Raw genomic sequence first — 21,899 nt, forward strand, 5'->3', positions numbered from 1 at the left:
AAATCCCTCGAAAAGTTTTTAAAATTAGCACGTTTCCCAACAGTGGTATCAGAGCATGGTTTGATTCATTACTAGAGATCATGATTTTATGAAAATTCATCATTCATGGATCCAATTTTGATATGCATATATTTATTTATTGATGTATGTTGATGTATGAATTAATATATTGATATATATTGATACATGATGACGTATGTATAATTGTGAATGGATGATGATATGTGTTTTGGGCCATGGATGAAGCTTATAGGAATATTGAATGTAATTATATCTTTGGATGAATGTAATTAAGGCTTTGATTTAGCCGTTTGAAAGTTCAATGATGTAATTTAATTTTTTCCATTGTATTTCACATTGTAAATTTATTTAAAGCTATGTAATATTCATCAAAGGGTGCTATGAAGCTTCAAGAAGGTCCAAGAGGGTTAAATTAGGCTTCAGGAATTTTCTGGAATTTTTTAGAAATTTTTCTAGAATTTTTAGAGCCTAAATTTAATTTTTCTGGAATTTTTTATAATTTTCGGCGATTTTCCGGCAATATTCCGGCGACCAAAGAGGCGTAATCCCATGTGACGCGGATTGGAAGGAATATCAATACACCCAATGAGAGTGCGCGTAAGCTGCACGCGCCGAAGTTAGTGGACAGGTCTTACAAGCTGGCGCGTGAGGACCACGCGCCAGCCAAAGCAGGAGGTTCAGCAACTGGCGCGTGCACTGCACGGGCCAGACAATGGATTTTTCAACCAGGCGCGTGTGGACCACGCGCCTGCTAATTCAAGCGCCACATGGCGCGTGGCAGCGCGTGCCACGCGCTGCCAAGGTCTTCTCGCGCGTACAGGCGCGTGGAGAAGCTTTGAGGAGCGTGGAGGGCGCGTGGGGCTGCTGGGAACAAGGTTTTGATGGTTGTGGGTCCTGTTTTGCTTTTCCTAACGCGTACAAGCTTCCTATGGGTGTTTACAGACTGTTGAAGGACGTCTGTACAGCAAAAATAGTATTTAAATGTTAAAAGCTAAATCCATTGGCCATTTAAATTGTTTCTGTCTGTGGTTTAATTATTTATTGATGTATGTGATGCATGGAATAGATAATTGATTATTAATTATTATTCATGCATTGGATCCATTATATTTATTTAAATGGCTTGATTTACATTAATTAAATTATGAAAATTAATTGGATGAGATTACTAATTAATTTGAGGGCACTTATTGGGAAACGAAAAATTATTTTTGTAAATTATTTTTAAAGTGTGCTTCAAATTAAATATTAGTGAATCATTTAAAGTCCAAATATTTTCTAAATTTAATGGGATTAAAATCAAGACGTTTTGCATGCATTATATCATGTAAATTGAAAACCCTAATTATTAATGACTAAAAAATTGAGTGGGAGCGGGGATTTTTATATATTGCCCCATGGCCTTCGCTATTAAAACCATTGTAATTAGATCTTCAAAAATAAGGCCCCACGCATGATTTGAAGAGTCTTAATATTACAAGAATGGTTGTCTCATGAAAATAAAAATGTTAAATGTTCATTGTAATTAGATCTTTAAAAACAAGGCCCTACGCATGATTTAAAGAGTCTAGATTATAATGACAACATATTTAATGTTTTATTTTTCATTAGAGCTTTAATAATGTTATACACTTAATCTAAAATCAATAGTGTTAGCTCCCCAACGGAGTGGTCTACACTAGGTGATTTTAGAAAGGCTAAACATAATCGGGAATCATTTCATATAGATAGACAAGGCATTGTCTTAAGAGATATGGAGATGATGGGATTTGCCCGCCAATAGCAATAATGAATTTCGCCAACCGAATAAGTTATTGGTGTATTGGTTATCCGATTTTTCATGCAGTGGTTAAGGGACCCACATACTATTTTAATGGAAGTGCTCACCTAATAGTAAATGAATCTCAACAATAGTAATAATGAACTCCTCCAACAGGATAAGTTATTGATATATTGATTGGTTGATTTATTATGCTACAGAGTTGAGGGACCCGCATTAATTAAAAGGGATTGTTCACCAATAATGATAATGATCTCTTGTTCGATTGAGATCTATTGTATTATGTGGTTAACAAGCTCATTTTAATTTTAAATATGCATGACAGTATTAATAATTCACCTTGCATATTGTATGAATGTATTTATATTCAGATTAATTATGTCTAATCCAATTTGTCTACTTGCTTACATATTCAATGTAACTGGACCTCATTAATATTGACTGAGAAATGAACTTAGATATTTTATTCACAACGTAAGGGTACAAATGTATTTACTACTCCTAAACCCAATCCTTTTACTTTAAGATACCCAAGAGAACATTAATGCTTTGAATAAGTGAAATAAGGCAAATGAGATGACTTGGTGCAATATTCTAGAGTTTTCCTCGAATACGCTCCAAAGCTAACATTTACATTATTTTATTCAAGCATCATGTTAAATGTCAATAAGATGTTTTGGTGAGATTAGATAGAGAGTATGCCAAAGTACTATGTCAGACTTGAATAGCATCAAGATAGCCTAAGGAACTCCAGTATGAAATTGTATTTTGAAAATGATTGTTTATTATTTAAAAAATTAACTGGAGATCAATAGGGCTGACTTGGGTGGTAAGTTTCAAGTTGACATGATTATTGCCTTATTACCAAACTCGTTCGACTCTTTTAGAGTGAACTAAATAAGGAATCAGTTTGAATTCATACTCGCTAATATTCTTATAGAATTGGTAACAAATGGAAGGATAATCAAATAGTATAAGTATTCCTATCAATCTAACCTAGTCTATACCATCTTCTTCTAGGCCCAAGTGGAAGGGCAAAATAAAGAAGAAGGATGATAATAGGACTAGGCTAGCACAAAACATGGGTATCCAAAAGGTTAAAGGGAATAAGGCAGTGTATGTTGAGGGCAAATTAAATTGTTTCTTTTGCTGCTAACGAAGACACTAAAGGACGAACTGTCTAAGCAATGACATGGCATAGGAAAATATATATTTAATCATTGAGCCATGTTATGTGGTTGTATCTATTAATTCCTGATGGATAGATTCTGGAGCCACTAAACATTTTTGCAATTCGTTGCAAGGATTTCAGGAATCCAGAAGCCTCGATGATATGGAATATATTTGTACTTGACCTGATGTCAAGGTTGTAGCTAAGTCAGTGGGAGTATTACATCTGAAATTAGAGAGTATGAGGATATTAGTATTAGAGAACTATCTTTATACACAAAAGTTAGATGCTATCTTATTCTTCTTTCACGTGTGGTTTATAAGAACTGTGTTGTTATTTTGTAAAACTGGTTTTATAAAATTGAATAGATATGCGATTGCTTCTGGTGCATTGAAAGATGGTTAATATACTATAATCACAAGCTCTTAAGATTTGCAAGATGTAGAAACTAATGTTGCATCTTCTAGATTGAATGTTAAGAGAAAATTTGTTATTCCTGACTCAGTGTATTTTTAATGTCTATTTTTGGGTTGTTATCAATCAAAATGAGATTCAAAGATTGGTCAAAGAAGGTTTATTACCTAGTGAGGCAGAGGAGCCTATACCAAACTTGTGAATCCTGTTTTGAAGGATAGATAACTCTAAGGGCTTAATCAGCCAAATGAAATAGACATAAAGAATAATTGGAGTCGGCATACACGGACACGTGTGGTCTTGTGAACATCCAAGCAAGATTACTCACGTTTTAGATAAATTTACCTATTGCGACACAAGTCTTATACTTTTGGTATATTCCGAGATGGTCAAGACTGATGTGGAGCACAGATTAGGTAAACTTATCAAGACACTTCGATCTTATTGAGGATATGAGTATTTCTTGGGATAGTGCAAAGACTATATAGTCAATGAGGGTGTTGTGTACCAGTTTTCCGCAATTGACGCTAAATGCATTTAGGTGTCAAATAGGAATAACAAAATTTCACTTAACATGGTTAAATCTATGATCAGTTATGCCACATTATCTCTTTCATTTAAGAGTTTAGCGTTAATGATATCGGTGCGCATTATGAACTGCATTCCATCTTAGTCTGTCTCAAGGATACCGTTGAGCTGTGTTTTTGACTAAATCTTATTTTGAATCACATGCACATATGGGGTAGTCTTGCACATGTGCGCTTGATATGGACAAGTAAGTTGGAAACAGATCATACGCATGATAGATTTGATAGCTACTCTAAAAGTCACTAGGACGGATTATTTTATGATCTCAATGATAAAAGTTGATTGTTTACACTCACTGTTTATCTATAGGAGAATCATATTATGAATCATATACCTAGTAGCATAGTGTTAGAGAATATGGTATGAGTACCAGATGTACCACATATGAACACACTTATTATAATAGAGATTGAGTATAATATATGAATTCTCTATTGATGCGTTAGCATCATCTAGTACGCAGATTCCTGCATCGGTACATTAATGTAGTGGGAGGATTATCATCCAATCCGACAGAATCATGTTTTTAGGTGAGACCGTTATGGACATCCTTGTTAAACATGAGTTGGACCCAGTAAGCTACACGGAAGCGTGAACCGATATGGATACAGATCGTTTTGGCGAGTTACTATGAAATCAGAGTTGGAATTTATGTATTCTAATAAATTCTGGGATCTTGTAGAACTTTCTAATAGGGTGATACCTATGGAAGGCAAGTTAATTTACAAAAAGACACCAGAAGATTTCTTAGTGAATAAGTCATGGGTGTACAAGGGAATGTCATTATTTTTCTAATTCTATATATATTGATGACATCCTACTCATTTAGAATGATGTGGAAGTTTTGTCATCAATAAAGAGGTAGTTGTTCAATTACTTTTAAATGAAGAATTTTCAGGATGTAAGCTAGATTCCTAGGATCAAGCTTTTGCAAGATCAGGTTAAAAGGAAAATAGGCTTATCTTAATAATCCTACATTGATAAAGTTTTGACCAGGTTTGGTATGCATAACTCAAAGAATGAGTTCTTGCTTTATTGATATGGATGTCTCTCTCTAGTAAGTAGTTTTTCAAGACTATCAAAGGAGATTGAGCAAATGAGACTGGAACAATATGTTTCGGCATATGAGAGTCTCATATATGCCATGGTCTATACCAAACAGGACATCCGCTACATAGTAGGGATAGTCAGTAAAGATCAGTCCAATACTGGACTGGACAACTGGTTTATTGTGAAAAATATCATTAAGTACCTAAGGAGAACCAACGATATCATACTCATTTATGGATGTGATGATATGGTCCTAGTCAGGTATGCTAGTTCTGATTTTCAATCAGAAGTAGATACTATGAGGTTCATGACTTAGTGTATGTTCACTTAATGGAAGGGAGATCAGTTGGTAGATTGTTAAGTAGATTTCAACTGCTGATTCAAACCTATAGGTGGAATATATTACAGCTTTAAAGGCGGCAAAGGAAGCCTATTAGTTTGATCTCACTGATTTAGAGGTTGTGGAGTATACTAGCCTGCCTATTGAGCTATGTTGTGACAATAGTGCAGAAGTAGTCCAAACCAATGACCCAAGGTTCCATAGAGGAGCAAGATACACTGAGAGGAAGTATCATGTTCTACATGATATTGTCCGGCAAGAAAATGCACTTGTAGTTAGAACGTTGCATTGGAACACAACTTTGTTGATCCATTGTCAAAGGTGTCATTGATCAATAATTTTGATCATCATCTGGATAACATTGGAGTTAGGTGCAATTTGAATTGGCTATGAGGGCAAGTGGGAGCTGTTGGGATTTATATGCCCTGGCATAGCAAATTTCTATCTGGATTATAGTGACATATGTTCCTGACATATCTGAAATATTTATGATTTATATAATTGGTGAATTCAATGTATTATGTTTCGATTCACTATGAAATTGATAGTGTCCATGTAATTATAAGAAATATTTATATATATGTATGTGATGGCAATCAATGCATGATATATAAAAATTATAAATTGTTCATAGTCGGTAATTATGGATGGACTCATAATTAATTAAGACTTGAACTGGATCCGCGTTAGGTTGAGATATATTGCGAGAGCCGTCGTATGCAATTGCTTCCTATCACTGTCATAGCATTTGACTCTTAAGCATGAGAAAAGTATAGACTCTTTTATTAATTAATAATTACTTTGATTTGTTCAGCGGATTCTTCGGGATCCATAGACCGACACTTTGGGTAGTTATGTAATTAATAGTTAGAGGGTTATATTTTCAATATTTGCATCATTGCTACTTGTATTTATTTTGTATTGATTATGGTTGATCACGAAGTAAATTCGAAGGCCTTAGTATGATTTTAGACAAAATGATTTATTATATATTTATTTATTAAATTATTATTTTTGTCAAACAAATGTTTTATTGTGATCGAGCCAGAAATAATCAGAGGTACCAAAATAGATATATTAATTAAGTAGTCGGATTGATGGCTTTATTTATCCGATAACTAATTATGCATAGAGGGGTCAAAGTGCAATATTGACTTATAGGTTATTTATTATTTAATTGGAGTTCAATTAATTTCTTTTAGTGGAGTAGAAATTAATTTATGAATTAATTGAATTGGGTCCATGGACCGGGCCAATTATTAATTCATTGTAGCCAATAAAATAATAGGCCCAATGGATTCTCACTCATAGCCCAACTTGATATTGGAATCATATTAGATTTGAGACATATGAATTAGAGATGGAGAATGATTTGTTGTTTCCTTTTCTTTATTTTTATGTTGCCTATAAATATACATGGTCTATGTATATTTTAGGGGGTGATTTTTAATGAGAAGGAAAAAGGAATTTATGTTCTCTCTCTAGAAAATTAGGGTTTATGTTCTCATCTAATGGAGGCTCCCACGAGCCTAGTTTTCCAAGGTCATTCATGGAGGCTTATGAGTGATTCCTAAAGACAAAATAATTACCAAGAAGATGGAGATCCAAGGAGAAGGCATCTTGCTAAGGGATCTACAATAAGTGAGAACATTCACTTTAGAGGAAAGTTTTAAAGGTTTACTCAGACCTTTGATGTAAGTATTCAATCCATTAATTGAATGATACATCATATTTTTATTTTTGCGTAAAACTTGTCTCTATGTGATGAATCAAGATCTATGAATCAAAATCCCTCGAAAAGTTTTTAAAATTAGCACGTTTCCCAACAGATGAGGCCACTCTCTCACTATCGGATTACGAGGAGGAGGCCAAACCCCCCGAAGACGAAAACGATTTGTCATCCACCCCTGAGGCTTCTCCAGTGGCCACCCTCTCATCATCGAATTACGAGGAGGAGGCCAAACCCCCCGGAGACGGAAACGATAAGTTAACCACCCCTGAGGCTTCTCCAGTGACCACCCTCTCATCATCGGACTATGAGGAGGAGGCGGAATCCCCCGGAGACGGAGACGATTTATCAACACCTGAGGCTTCTCCGTTACCCACACCATCGGCAACACCCACCCCTTCTTCATCGGCACCCTCATCACATATACCATCATCGTCAGACTCACTCTCACCCACCTCACGTGCAACATCATCACCCTCACCCTTACCGTCCTCAAGTGCAACACCACCACCATCGTCAGTACCCTCACCGTCGTTGTCACGTGCGCCTGCACCGTCATCACCACATTCACAGTCACAGTCACCTTCATCATCCCGTGTACCGGCGTCGCCATCAAGCACACCCTCGTCGTCACCACGTTCACCGTCCTCCGCCGCCGCACTATCATCATCACATGCAGTACCGTTACCATTGGTTGGGGCAGGGGATAGCCGCCACCTAAGTTTCGTCCTGGAGTCGCACATAGAAAAGGGTTGGGGCGATGCGGAGTCGGCCATAAACTTCATCAGCAAACGCATGGAAGAGTCTTCTTCTTCTTCTACGATATCAAAGGAGAAAAAAGAATGCCTGAAGCAGCGCGACGACTACTACAAATCAGTGGTTAACAATTTCAAGATAGCCAAAGATGATCTTAAGGCTACCCACTTGGACTTACTAACTGAAGATTTTAATACAGTTACACAAAAGCTCAACTCTTGCAAACAATGCTTTATGGATAAGTACTTGGAGCCTGGTGGTTCTAATTCTCTGTTAGACAAATTTTACAGTTCCATCACAAAGGCAGCTCGTGAGAGCCTAAACATTCTTCAACTACTTAGTTAATTAGATTAATTGCTAGCTATATATATATATATATATATATATATATATATATATATATATATATATATCATAAATTAATAACTATTGAGAACTAACTAGAAAAGAAGCAGTTTTGACATAACTTCCATCTGGTCGACTAATTTTTAATTCCAACTCTTCATGGTTATGTACGTGTGTTCTTTTTCTTTCTTTCCCATTTAATAATTATGATAGGTACATGGATTGTATTATTAATTGTAACTTGTAGAATTAACTACAATAATTCAAGTTGATAGTGTTCAAAAAGTTATACTCTTTTTGATCCTTTCCTTTTTCAGAAACTCGATAAGTCTATAGCAAAAGACGCAGCAATAAAAGCCCAAAAATTAGTAGCCACAACAAATTTACCAATAAAATAAAAATAAAAAGCAATAACACAATAATTTTAAATTGACAATGTAACAATTTTGAGTTAACGTGTTGCATTGATAATTAATATAGTGATTTTGAAAATTATGTACCATTAAAATGATTTATAATGATTGAAAATTACGTACCATTAAAGAGATGTTAAACTGCAATTTAATTTTAATGGTGTGTAATTTTCAAATTCTTTTTAAAATTTTAATTTTTTAAAAATTTAAAATGAAAAGAAAACCTAAAAAAAGATCATTTTGAAGAAAGTCTAGATTATCCTTAAAACTTTGTTTGGTTCGATGGAAACAACTAAAAAAGAAAGAGAAAATTTAAAGTTTGGATAGATAGAAAAAGAAAACTAGTGGAAAATTTAGTTTTCCTTAGCGTTCGTTTGGTTAGATAGAACTAGCAAGAAAGGAAAAAAATTGGAAAATATTTAAATTTTTTGTGCGTTTGTTTAGGATGAAACGGATAATTTTCCGTAACTAACTAATTTTCTCTAAAACGATTCCCGTATAAAACACGTGAAAATTTTTATTTCTAGGGAAAGTTGTTAAGTTATATTCTAAATTCCTATTATACCCATAATTATCAATTGTATAACTTGGGTTTCCTTTATCTTTTTCTCCTTTTTTGAGAGACATTTTTTTTTTTTCCAAACATAAATGAATTCATGAAATTGGAGAGATCTTATTTTTAGCATTTTTTTTTTAATCTATTTTATCACTTTATTCTTCTTTTTTTTTTCCTTTTTTTTTCCCTTCCAAAAATACGTATATACATATAACATATTATGGTAAGTATTTTTTAAGTGCATTATATTAATTTTCAATATGTATATATACATATTAACTAGGTTTTAGAATTTGGATACTAGAGTTATTATAAGTTTTAGGAAATATATATGTTCCTTGAAAAGAATAATACAAAATATTCTATAGTTATATAATTCTATTTGAATTCAAAAAGAAACCCCTCGTAAACTTGGTTGTTATATGTAAAATTCTATTGCTTTTGGTTATTCTAATATAAACAAACATCTAGTGGAAAAATTCTAATCTTATTCCATTTCGTCAAAGTCCTTACAATTACTATATAAATTGTAATGTCCAAATCATATATATATATATATATATATTTTTTGAGTAAATAAATTCAGGTGAGTTGGTGTCTCACACAAGTTCAAAATATTATTATCAACAACAAAATTTGATGCATGAATTAATTTTACTCAAATTTATTTATATTTTTAGTATTTAAAATTATAAGGGTAATATTGACAAGTAAAATCATTTTCTCTTCTCTTTCATTCTATCCAAACTAACAGCATAATATTTTTTCACAACTTTCATGAAAATTTTTTATGATATTCAAATGCACTATGGAAACTTAATTTTCTTTTCTTTCACTTCACTTTCTTTTATTTTCACTTTCCATCATCTATTTTCATCTAACCAAACAGACCCTTATCCCTTATTGAGTATTTTCCCTAAAAAAATTCCCCCAAAAGCGAAAATTTTATTTTTACATGAAAAAAGCGCTTATTTATTTGCAGTATTATGAGGTAAGTTCGCAAGACAAATTATACAATTATATATACAGAATATCAATGATAATTTGGGTAAAAATGACATCACCAATGACTTCAATGGGCCGGGGGGGGGTAAGGAGTTATATGCATTTTTTTTTCCTTCTAATAAGGGAGTTTTTTTACACATTTTTTTTATATTGGGAGAGAGTTTTTTTGTACTTAACCCTTTATTAAATAATCCTTAAAAATTGTCACTATTATTATCTCTTAAATTTATTTATATAATAGTTGAATATATACACAGTATGTATTTATTCAAGTGAGATTTTGATTGCATTTATAGGGACTCCGTAAAATAGAAAAATGAAAGAAAATATATAGGCACCTGAATTGATTTGACAATGTCTAGCCTAATTAATCTATATTAATTTATGACCTTATTTTATTATGTCCATAAAAGTAGTACATGTAATTAATATTGGTAATTAAGTAATTAAGGGAATGTATACTTGTGTAGTAGGTGGTCCTCAATCTTTAAGAGCTAAAAGTAATTTATCTAATAGGTGGTGTAACTTTTTTCTAGGCAAGCAATACTCTTCTCCCCATTTTCTGATTAGAGAGCAGAAGCAGAAGCAGAGCAGGAATGGTTGCATTAGGGGAATTAATCTGTCGATGATCCCCTAGCTAGTTAGCTACCTTCAACTCCATCTCTTCATTCATTCATCCATCCATCTATCCCCGTCCTCAATTAATTAACTTATCGAAAAAAGAAAAAAAAATTAAATAATATGGTACAAGTAGTACTGTTGGTCCTCTTGATCATCATCTCTAGTTGTATTGGGTTGTCAGGGAGCAAAGCACCCAAATGCCTCATGGATGAACTCTCGCTAGTGAAGGAAAGGGTGAAGACAGTCCCTGCAGGTTCTTCTTCACCGGAGATGATGAGTAATATGGAGAGGGAAGTAAAGTCATTTGCGTTGAAATTAAACCAAACAGTGGATTTCATCGAGGAACGTAAAGCAAATCCAAATACAGCAACTGTTGAAAAAGAATGCATCCACAAATGCGAAGAAAGATTTAAGCAATACCAGGACACCCGTAAGGAATCCAGCATGGGGAGTGGCGACTTGGGGAGGGACGTCATTGAATCCATTAAGACAATCTTGAAGTACCCCGAGTATTGCATGCTCTGTTTTCACAATCACAATCACAATCTTAATCATCATCATCATCAGCAGAACAACAACCCTAATGTTGCTTATAATTTGCCTCACATCAACAACAACGACGACGTCAATTCTGAAAACAAGGATTTGCTTAACATAGGCAACATCAATTTGCCTTACATAATGAGAGACAACAACCTACAAAGACTGTTTCCATGAAGAGCCACAAGCTAGCCTGCACTTTTCATGTCCACTAACAACGTCCAATTTGTAAATCCCAATTAATTTGTTCAACAAGCATATATTACTTGAATACCAGCTTTAATTAATTCATTCATTCATGGGGATATATATATATATATATATATATATATAAACAATTAATGAATGTATACCATTAAATACATTCATTAATTGTTTTATATAAAATTAAAGAAATATCCTGCATGCACGCTTAAAGGCAGCATTTAATTATTAATTTGTTTATTTATTACATCTTCTTCAATCTCAAATTATTTTCATTTAGCTCTTGAGATTTAATTAATTATATTTGCCAAATAATTTTGAATTGTTAATTTATAAGAGCATTTTGATTATTTAATGTAAAATAGTGTGTCAGATGAGAGGCACATAGAGGGAAAGGGGTAATTTGCAACAAAATGTGATAGGAGGTGTTTTTGCAAAATATATATATATATAGTTTAAGTGTTTTTTTTTTTTTTTTACTTTACCCTAATTACATAAATTGTAATGACAGAAATGAAATACTAATGTACCCAAACTGATGCTGCTATTATTATTAATGATATTAAAGGTTTTCTAGCACTGGATCCTAATATTCCTTAGTTTGAGTTGAAAGACAGTTCAATGAAGTGGCTTACTTTATTAGAAAATGGGTTCTTAAAGTTAAGTCCACTCATCTGGATTGAAGCAGCCGGCTTTCCTGGCTGTCTGTAGCCATTGAGAGTGATTTTTCTTTGCACTTCTTCGTTTCTGGTAATAATTAAAAAATAATGAAATACCCAAACTAGACTAACAATTTAAAAAATAAAAAAAAAATGTGGGAAGAAATCATGCGAAGGCTTCACACGTGGGGTACATTAGTACATTTCATTACACCTGCAATGGAAAAAGAATGGAGAAATTTGGGGTATAGGAGCTAACCTAAACTGAGGGGCGTACAGCGCACCTACTTGCAGCATAACCATATGTAGACGGAAAGACGTGGAAATTTAAAACGGCAGGGGATGCGTAGAGAGAGACAGAGAGAGAGACTGGGACTGAGTCGGGTGACCCAGACAAGGCTAGTCCAATAAATCACAGGCTGTGTTCGTGTGTGTGTGGGTGTGGGTGTGGGTGTGGGTGTGGAATAAGAAGCAAAATGGAGAAGAGCGCTGGTATCGTTTACCACTATACACACAGTGACCCCCAAAACTCTAATCCAAACCCAACTTCACCTTTCTCTCTCCCTATACACACCTGCCCATTCTCCTCTTCAATTATATCTTTTCTGTCTCTCCTCTTTCTCTCTTCTGAAGACCATTACATCCATCAAAAGGTTTCTGAATTCCATTCCATCAACAAGGTACCTCTCTCTCTCTCTCTCTCCATATATATATATATATACACACTCGCAGTATCTCTCTACATGTATATACAAATTGTGTTTCTGTTGATTCGCTGCAGGTTCTGTTCTGGATAGGTCTATTTAAGCTCCTTTGGAGGACTTGGTTTCTATATATGTGGGATGATCGATGAATTTGTGCGTTTAGGTATGTGCTTTCTTTTTGTTTGGGGTTTTCGATGTATATGTGTATGAGTGATTGCATTTATTTTATTACAGAGTTCTTATATTGTGAATCTTTGTTGATAGGGTTTGGTTTGTGTCCATTAATCATCTCAATATAATCCCTTTTTAAATAATTAATTTGGTTTTATGTTATATTATTTGAAGTAATAGGGTGATGTGAATTGTAATTTGGATAGTGGATTTTCATTTTTTTATTTCAATGTTTTTTGTCGAAGGGTCTGTTTTGATGAGCTATTCTCTTATAATTTTGTTTAATTCTTCTTATATTTCTATTTGAGTTTTATTTATTTATTTATGTTTTTAGTCATTGAATTCACGATTGACTGCTAATTTTCAATTTTGTTTTCGGTATCATGTTTTTCCCCTTGTGATCCTTTCATGGATTTGTGAACATTGTGGTGGTGGTGTTATTATTACTACTATTTTTTCAAGCTTCCCACAATTCTACACTTTTAATTGATATACAACAACCACCACCAAGCCTTTTCCCAGTTCTACACTTTTAGTATATATAAATTCAATGTTTCTTTCTGTTAATTCAATTTTGTCATACATCCCTACTTTGTTGCATCAGTCATTGGCAACAAATTTTTTGAATCATACTTCCTCTTCTGCTTGTACTTTCTATATCAGCCAATTCTGGGTCTAATCTTTTAATTGTTCTTGTTAACTTCTTGGGGACATACTTATTTGCTTATGAATGCTGTCCTTTCTTTTGGTATTTCTATACAAAAATGGGTTTTTTTTATTGAATTTAGTAGTTCTCAAGGATTTGTTGGATAGGTGCTTCCAAACTTGCGGAATCCGGTGGATTTTTTGACCTGCGCGCATCTCAATGTCTGGTTAGTTCTACCCTTGAAGGAATTGGGCTTTAAAATTCTTTCAGCGATGGAGGATTTTGGCAGTCCCCGGTTTGAAGGTAATGGAATAACTATAAGAAAGAAGAGAAGCCAAACTTCCCGCCGACCTAGACCTGAGTCACAGCCGTTACCAGAAAGTCATGATCATTCCCCCTTATCATCAACACCACCTTCGGATGATGTGAGCAAAGTCTCCAGTGATGAGAATACTGATTTTGATACTAATCATGGGAAGAAAGAGTTTAATCTTAATCATTGTGCTTTGAGAGTTTCTTCAACTAGCAGAGCTGAAGGGGAATATCCCCATAAAAAGATCAAGAAAGAGGATGGTGAATCCAGTTTGTTATATGCTAATGGAGGTCCGGGAGACCACACTGAGCAGGAGCGGAATGGGTTGAATCACAAATGCTGCAGTGAGGTTGTCCTTGCTCCTTCTATCTGGAAAGGCATGGACAAGTTCAAGGGATGCTCAGAATTGCAGTCTAGAAGTGCAGACATTGGCGGAAGGAATGATGAAAGTCACAGTTCAGGGCATTTGGAAGTGATCGGGAATCAAGTAGGAAATGAGAACAAGGTTAAAAAGGTTAATCTTAAGGTCGGTGATGTCACTTGTACGATGCAAACCAAATTCAACTCCCATGGATTGTTTAGCAGTGGGACTGCTAAAAAGACTACTCAGTCTTCAGATGCCCCTCGTCCACGGCCCAAGCTAATGCTCCAGGTTTATAACCGTTGCTCATGAGCTATAAATTCATTATGATCATATGTCTGTGTTGTACCATTCAAGCTTGAGTACTGTCACTTGTGTCTTGGTTTTTTGATAACTGGCGAAGAAATATGCTTGTGAAAAAGAAGATTAGTCAACGAAAATATCGGAATTAGATCAGAGAAATAGATAGGAAATTATTTAAAGATTGTTCTTTGTTGTTTTGGTTTCTAAAAAGGAAAAATCATATTTTTGTTTTGGACTCAGTCTAATGGAGGGTTTTGTTTTCTGGGCAACCAAACAATGCATTATGGTCTAATTTCAGTGGCCAAAAAGGAAGAAAAAGTTTATGTAATCAGAACTTATCCTTGATTATTTACATGATTTGTAGGATCACACATGGCATAAATTTTCTGACTGACGTACTTGGTATTCATTTATTGGACAGATATTTGATGTCTAATGCAACATGTATGGAAAATAAATTGTCATTTAAAACATTTTGTTACATTATAACATTTGGAATCCATGCAATCTTTAGTTTTTAACTATTTATTTTTATTTTTTTAGTTTCAGGACAATTCCGATCATAATTGTTCTCGTTCTTTAGATAAGAAGAGTGGTTTGCGAGGAATCCCATGTAAGGATTTCTCGAGACACAGTTTTAGTCTTGGGAAGGTGGAATCTTCGATGCGTAAGATGTCTGGAAAGAACAACTCTGGAAATCAAGGGGAGAACTTGGAGCCAGTTCGTAAGAGCAAAAGGGTGCCAAAGAGGCGTGCACTGGTTGGGGCATTAGATGAAGATGATGACGATGATGAGATCGAATACCTAGAGAAATTCAGAACTTCAAAGATCACTGCAGTATATAAAGATACTGAGGGAGAATCAAGCAAGAAACAGCGAAAACTCTCTAGGATTTCTAAGAGTGACAAGAATGACGACAATTTGGAAGATTTTGGCTCTTCAAGGCCAAGTAAAGATGGTACAAAGAAGTCCACATCAGAAAGACTGTCCGGAGACATGGATTATGGTGAGGAGGAAGATCTGATGTCTGATTGTGAGGCAGAAGATAAGAAGAAGAAGAAGAAATTGAAGAATAACTCTGTTGATTCATTAACGGAAAGTAAGAGGGAAACAACCCTCACAACGCGACAACGAGCTCTTTTATCTGTAAAAGATGCCCTGTCTGCATCTGTTGAGTTCCCTAATGGATTACCCCCAGTTCCACCTCGAAGTGAGTATCTGATGGCCTTGTACAACAAATTGTTTTTAGGGGCAATGTGTTTTGATTAATCTGTTGACATGTATTTGATAATTCAATCCATAACAGAGCAAAAGGAGAAACTTTCAGAAGTGGAGCAACAACTGAAGAAAGCCGAGGCTGCTCAGAGACGTAGACTACAAGTTGAAAAGGCGGCTCGGGAATCAGAGGTTTGCCCTTGTTTATGCTTTAACTACTGTTGCCTATTTTTATACATTTCTTAAATCTTATGAGGTGGAAACAAGCATGTTTGATTTATTCTGTAGGCCGAGGCAATTAGGAAAATACTTGGTCAAGATTCCAGTAGGAGGAAGCGAGAATCTAAGATAAAGAAGCGCCAGGAAGAATTAGCACAGGTGTTGTAACCTGCTCGGGTTATGTCTTTTTCTAAATGCTGTTATCGGATTGATTTATTTATTTATTTATATATTATTAATGGTATATGATGTAGGAGAAGGCTGGCAATGAGATGATGCTTGCATCAAACACCATTAGATTGGTCATGGGTCCTAATGGGACTGTTGTTTCATTCCCAAAGGATATGGGTTTGCCTAGTATCTTTGACTCCAAACCTTGCAGGTAGTGGTTTGTCCTTTACATTTATTTTCCTCTTTCCTCGCTTCACATTTTTGTTCCTTCGAAAAAAAAAAGAAGTGTCCAAGCACTCGCCCACCAACAAAATTGCATGTTAAAAGTTCAAATGATTTTGATGTTTGTTTGCTAATAGTTTGTGGATTCTTGATGTGGACTGTCAGTTACCCTCCTCCTCGTGAAAAATGTGCTAGCCCATCTTGTATTAACCTGTACAAATATCGAGATTCAGAGTCGAAGCTTCCTCTTTGTAGTCTCCGGTGCTACAAGGCAATTCATGAAAAGATGCAGGCTGAAGCTGCCCACTAATGTTGCTGGCACTCTTGGGCATGCAGGGTTTTATGAACGTTAATGTTAATATAGCTTGGTTAGTGAGTAGTGAAGAAACGTTTATATCACTATAATCCAGAGAGATCTACAAAAAATGGGATTGTTCACGTGCTGTATGCACAGCAGGAACTATCCATATTTTGAAATTCTGTTATTCAGTGGTAGATGATTTGCTATGCTTCTTATTTTCTGGGTTCCGGGACAGTGCAGGGATGTCAGTCATGGTTGTTATGTAGAAAGCTTGTAATTGTGCCGGTAGCTCTGCTCAGCCATTCATTCCACGGCATCCGTGACAGTATTGTGGAAATCAAATTTGTGTGTGTAATTGATTGAAACCCCCTCCCCTTTATTATTGTTAGGTTTAAATGGTTATGGTACATCCTAGGCTTTTATCTGTATGCATATCTTTCAGTAATAATATACCTTCGAGTGCAGCATCAAAGTTTCATAAAGCATGCTCTTCTAAGCTTCGGGCTTCTGTATTCATGGTTATGGTACTTGTTGGTTTCTTACAGTGAAGAAGTGTGAATCATGAATGATAGTTGGGTGCAGTGTGGAATAAGTTGTGTTGGTAAGGTTTTTGAACTATGATGACATGTTTGAGGCAGCTATTATGGCAGGAAGTTAAGTAACTAAATAATTGTTGTGGGTTTCCTAAGAAAGGGCCATTTTCAAGCTTCTAGGTGTTTGTTGATGAGGTGAGAATGGGTGAATGTAGATCAGAAATGTTACTTGAGTTGATGGATTGGCCGTATAGCATGCCTAATTCATTTGATTGCAAGTATATATATATATATATATATGGTGTTGATTGTGAGAACCATGTTGTGAGTCTTGTGACAAGCAAGTGGCATTCCAATTCCATGCAGTAGCGTATCAAGAAGTATTATGAAGTTGTGTGCTGTGATTTTTATTAACATAGGCCACCAAGCTGGCTGGCTATCATCATTCTTGTTCCCTAACCAGGTGGTCTTTGTTATGGAAAAAGGTCTACATTGTATCTGAAAAAAATATCAGAGGATGAAAGTTGCTAATTCTTTTTTCATTTCTGCTAGGCCAAATCCGGTTGCTGCTGCATTTTTCGCCAAACGAAATTCAAAATTTTCTCCAGCATGAATTGAGTTAAAGAAAAGTGGTGACAAAATTTCGCAGATGTTCCGAGTTTTATTAATTCTAGTCACATTAGTTAAGTACACAATTCTATACACACCATTAAAGGTAAAAATCATGTCACTCCTTTTGGTGCTTTCACATGAATCATGTATTATTCTGTAACCCAACTTATTTTAAAGAAATAAAGAATTGCGGGAGTGGGGTTCACCAATATATATATATATATGTATATATATATCCATTAATAAACCTGTGTATTCAAACAATCTGTGTAAGTTCACATGTTGAACCCCCCAACGGTATATAGAAATAGAATTGCCATATTGTTATGTGGAACAGTGGAATCTTATTGAATATATCCTCTCCTCGTCCACAAAAAGGACAAGTTTGTTGTGTTTGGCGTTTGTAGAGGGAATATTATGTAGTAAAATATATTTAAAAAAACAAAAGCAGCATAGGCTTTTTTATCAAATAGATTCCGGTGCCTATAAATGAAGCTAAAAGAAACTGCCAAAACTACAAAGACCCACTTCCACTAAATCAATCCACTCGAGAATAAAAGAAGCCAGAGACATATCTTTGGTCACTAACCTCGTGACTCTCGTGCATCTCTACGGAATATAGAAATAACAATATGTACTGTACATACATACACGCATATACATATAGATAAATAGATATGAAAAAATCAACACTCCCAACTTTTCCACTCCCCACCACTCCCCCCTTGGCATTTGTGTGTGTGTGTGTGTGTTTTTTTTTTTTTCACGTGTCTCCTATAACATTTCATCCACGCTTACACCCACTAATTAAAACTTTTGCTAATGCTAAATGCTAAAGTAATGCAACTTTTCTGAATGTGTGTCTGCCCCAAACATAGTGATACTCTCTACACACATAAGGACCACCATTGTTGTAAATAACAAACTCATACTATTAAGTCCGAGAAAGAGTTTTACATCTGGGAAAAAAAAAAAAATAAAATAAAATAAAATAAAACAAAACAAAAAATAATTATCCCACAGAATGCATAGAAGAGATACCAAGGAAATACCAGCTATGTATATATATATATATATGTACATTTAAAAGTACATGTTGGCCTACTAGCTAGCACTGAGATTAATACTTAAAAATTTAATCAAGAAGGGTAGACAAGAATTCTTTCATCAAAGAAATTGGTCCTGAGGAAGCTTGTGAAAGATGAAGATGTGCAGGGTAGTTCTTCAAGCTCATCAAAGAAGTCATTATTTTCATCGGATTTGGGTAGTGTTGAGAAAGTCATGAGATGAGGATAAGAGAGGGGCTGTTCATCTTGAAAGAGAATACTTGGTGAATCATAATAGATGGTGTGCTCTAGTTTTGCATCTGTAAATGGGTTTTCTTTTTGGTAATTGATTGTGATGTCATGGGAGCTATTGAATGGGGAATATTGGGAGTAGTAGAAATCATCTTCTTTATCTTTTCTGGTCATGTGTTCATCATCAGCGGCCACTGGGGGTGGTTGCTCTTGCTCTTGCTCTTGCAACACAACTTGTTCTTCTTCTCCTCCTCCTTTTGGGGTTGTGGGAAGGTTTTCTATGTGGTGGGTTTTCTTTGTTTTTTGAGTCAGGGAATTGGTACTGGTGGTGGTGGTGGGAAGATGAGACGGCCCTGGGTGATTATGGGTAGAGGTGTAAGTGATTATGAGCATTGAAGCATCTGTTTTGCATCTTTCTACTTGTTTCTTGGCTGAACAACCCTTAGATGTGCTGCACCTGTAATAACCCCTGCAGTTAAGAAAATTAACCAGTGAGGATACTCGTGTGTGTGTGTGTGTGTGTGTGTGTGTGTGACAGAGAGAGAGAGAGAGAGAGAGAGAGAGAGAGGGAGATGAAGAAAATAAAAACAATGTTAATTTGTATCACTTTAGATCAAAGTACTCAAAGATGAATAAAGCTTGTAGAATAATGGATCAACAAGAATAAAGCTTAATTGCATGAACCAACAGATGGAGATCAATTACTATATACCATAACGGAAGAAAGAAAGAATAGAGGGAGGGATGGGGAAAAATAAGGGAATTAATTAATTAAAAAGCTTTGATGGATGGGTATAAGGAATTAAAACCTTGGATAAGGAGATCCCTTGATGGGTTTTTGTCCATATTTCCTCCAAGACCAACAATCAGAAGGTGCTCCTTCATTCTTGTGTTTCCCATCATCATCATCATTTGCTTCTATCTTCACTGCCACCACCGTCTTCTCAACAACCTTCCTATATATACAACAAAAATTACATCTATAATTAACCAAATTAATAGGAACACATAGAAGATAAAAGGATCCATCTCTGTAATTAAGGAAATTAATATATATATATATATATAGAACCCACAAAATAGAGATCTAGGTTGAAAAATAACACAAGGAGCTTACCTTCTTTTGGATTCCTGTGTTTCTACTAGTTTAACTTGTTTCGAAACCTTTGAGTCCAATCTTCTCGAAGAATAATGAGAACCATCCATCACTCAGATCTCTCTCTAGCTTCCTCCTCTTTCTTTGTTATGTTAATCTAAAAAATCTTATCATCTATCAGAGACAGAAGACGGCAATAAAGGAAAAAGATGGATCGAAATCAGAGAGCTCTGAATTGATTGAGAGAGACAGAGAGAGAAAGAGGATAAGCCGATATGATGATAGACAAAATTAACCCCCAACTCCAAGTTGCTTTTTCTGTCTTTCTTTTCACTTATTATTAAAGCCAACTTAGGCGACGCACACAACTACCCACACATGTATCACTCACTTCCCTTTATGTATATAATAATTTAAAAGAATGAAAAATGTTAGCTCCGATTAGGGTCCATTCTTCATTCGTTATATATATATATAGAGTTGTAATCTAATTAAGTATCACGGTTCTCCGATTAGGGTCCATTCTTCTGCATTCATTACTATGAAAAATGTTAGCTCCGATTAGCTTGTACAACTTTGTTCTGAAAATTCTCCTAATGTTTATTATAGCGGCAAATAAAGACCTCTAGTCAATTGGTCGTTAATGAGTGATAAAAATATCATAATGTTTTTCTTACAATTAAATAAATAAATAAATAAAAATTTAATTAATATAAAATTATTATTATATTCTTTATTTTTTTGATTTATATACAAAAGGAAATGGCATTTTTGAAATCAATAAAGAATAATTTTAATATTACCAAACACATTTTTTTTTTAATAGTAATAGTCAAAAAGTTCATTTTTATAATATTTTTAAATTATTGATGAAGTTATGTACCTAAATTCTTGGTTCACAATATCGGTAACGATTGAAGTATAACGAACTCAGACAGAATTAGTATAAACTAGCTGATACGAATCGCGTCGCGTATATCTTTTCAATTTTATAAAAGTAGTTTTACCAAAAGTAACAACATAGTTTTTATAAACCAAAAGTGAGTTTTTAACGCTGTTTCTTCCGTTATTTATATTTTTTCATTTTAAATCTTTTTCGTTCATGGAGTTTTACCGTTTGAACGCGTTTGACATCATTCTCGAGATGGATTGGTTGTCATTCTTTCGGGTTACGATCGATTGCTTCCACGGGAGGGTGCCTTTGCGTTTTGTGTTTGTCTTGACTACGCGCTCAATATTGTTTAGCTTAAAACCGTTAGTCGATACGTCGCGTATCGAGCGATAAGGCGAACCATGACCAAAAAATAAAAGAAATACTCCTTTTGTCCCAATTTAGATGTCCTTTTTAGGAAGTAGTAGTTTTTAAAGGGACATGTGGGACATGACTTGTCTTATTATAAAATTACTAATTTGTCCTTCTAAGTTTTGAATATGTAAATTTAAAATTTTAAACTCCAAACACATATATAAAAATATGTAAAATATATTATTTAAAAAATAAAAGTGATAATTATTTTGAAATAGATAAAAAAATGACTCTTT

At 34.6% G+C, this 21,899-nt stretch overlaps 2 protein-coding genes across 5 annotated transcripts; one reads left to right on the plus strand and one right to left on the minus strand.

Annotated features, from left to right (window-relative positions):
- Positions 1 to 12,266: 12,266 nt before the first annotated feature.
- On the plus strand, positions 12,267 to 17,608 carry LOC132268762 (uncharacterized). Of its 4 annotated transcripts, none has more exons than XM_059769597.1 (8): positions 12,267 to 12,872; positions 12,974 to 13,059; positions 13,881 to 14,678; positions 15,240 to 15,900; positions 15,997 to 16,097; positions 16,194 to 16,283; positions 16,379 to 16,506; positions 16,683 to 17,608. In XM_059769597.1, the coding sequence occupies exons 3-8, from the start codon at positions 13,986 to 13,988 to the stop codon at positions 16,825 to 16,827; spliced, it is 1,818 nt and encodes a 605-aa protein (XP_059625580.1). In that variant the 5' UTR covers positions 12,267 to 12,872; positions 12,974 to 13,059; positions 13,881 to 13,985; the 3' UTR covers positions 16,828 to 17,608. The 4 variants fall into 4 exon arrangements, with proteins under 4 accessions (XP_059625580.1, XP_059625578.1, XP_059625577.1 ...); XM_059769595.1 differs by having other exon boundaries at positions 12,408 to 12,872; positions 13,867 to 14,678; positions 15,234 to 15,900; positions 16,683 to 17,604; XM_059769594.1 differs by having other exon boundaries at positions 12,409 to 12,872; positions 15,234 to 15,900; positions 16,683 to 17,603.
- A 1,393-nt stretch (positions 17,609 to 19,001) lies between these two features.
- LOC132268763 (probable WRKY transcription factor 69) lies at positions 19,002 to 20,678 on the minus strand. The gene is made up of 3 exons (XM_059769598.1): positions 20,379 to 20,678; positions 20,071 to 20,217; positions 19,002 to 19,730 (listed from the first exon to the last, which is right to left on the minus strand). The coding sequence occupies exons 1-3, from the start codon at positions 20,465 to 20,467 to the stop codon at positions 19,103 to 19,105; spliced, it is 864 nt and encodes a 287-aa protein (XP_059625581.1). The 5' UTR covers positions 20,468 to 20,678; the 3' UTR covers positions 19,002 to 19,102.
- Positions 20,679 to 21,899: the final 1,221 nt, after the last annotated feature.

The sequence above is a fragment of the Cornus florida genome, unplaced genomic scaffold (assembly GCF_030987335.1).
Source record: "Cornus florida cultivar Cherokee Brave unplaced genomic scaffold, ASM3098733v1 CherokeeBrave_3.0.0_Hap2_Chr08, whole genome shotgun sequence".
Taxonomy (NCBI): Eukaryota; Viridiplantae; Streptophyta; class Magnoliopsida; order Cornales; family Cornaceae; genus Cornus; species Cornus florida.

Excerpts from the sequence above, each read along its gene's own strand:
- LOC132268762 (XM_059769595.1), top strand. The coding sequence starts at position 13,986 with ATGGAGGATTTTGGCAGTCCCCGGTTTGAAGGTAATGGAATAACTATA. Across the intron at positions 16,098-16,193 it reads AGGCGGCTCGGGAATCAGAG|GCCGAGGCAATTAGGAAAAT; the intron begins GTTTGCCCTTGT and ends TTTATTCTGTAG. Across the intron at positions 16,507-16,682 it reads TTTGACTCCAAACCTTGCAG|TTACCCTCCTCCTCGTGAAA; the intron begins GTAGTGGTTTGT and ends GTGGACTGTCAG.
- LOC132268763 (XM_059769598.1), bottom strand. The coding sequence starts at position 20,467 with ATGGATGGTTCTCATTATTCTTCGAGAAGATTGGACTCAAAGGTTTCG. Across the intron at positions 20,218-20,378 it reads ACACAGGAATCCAAAAGAAG|GAAGGTTGTTGAGAAGACGG; the intron begins GTAAGCTCCTTG and ends TTGTATATATAG. Across the intron at positions 19,731-20,070 it reads AAGGGATCTCCTTATCCAAG|GGGTTATTACAGGTGCAGCA; the intron begins GTTTTAATTCCT and ends TCTTAACTGCAG.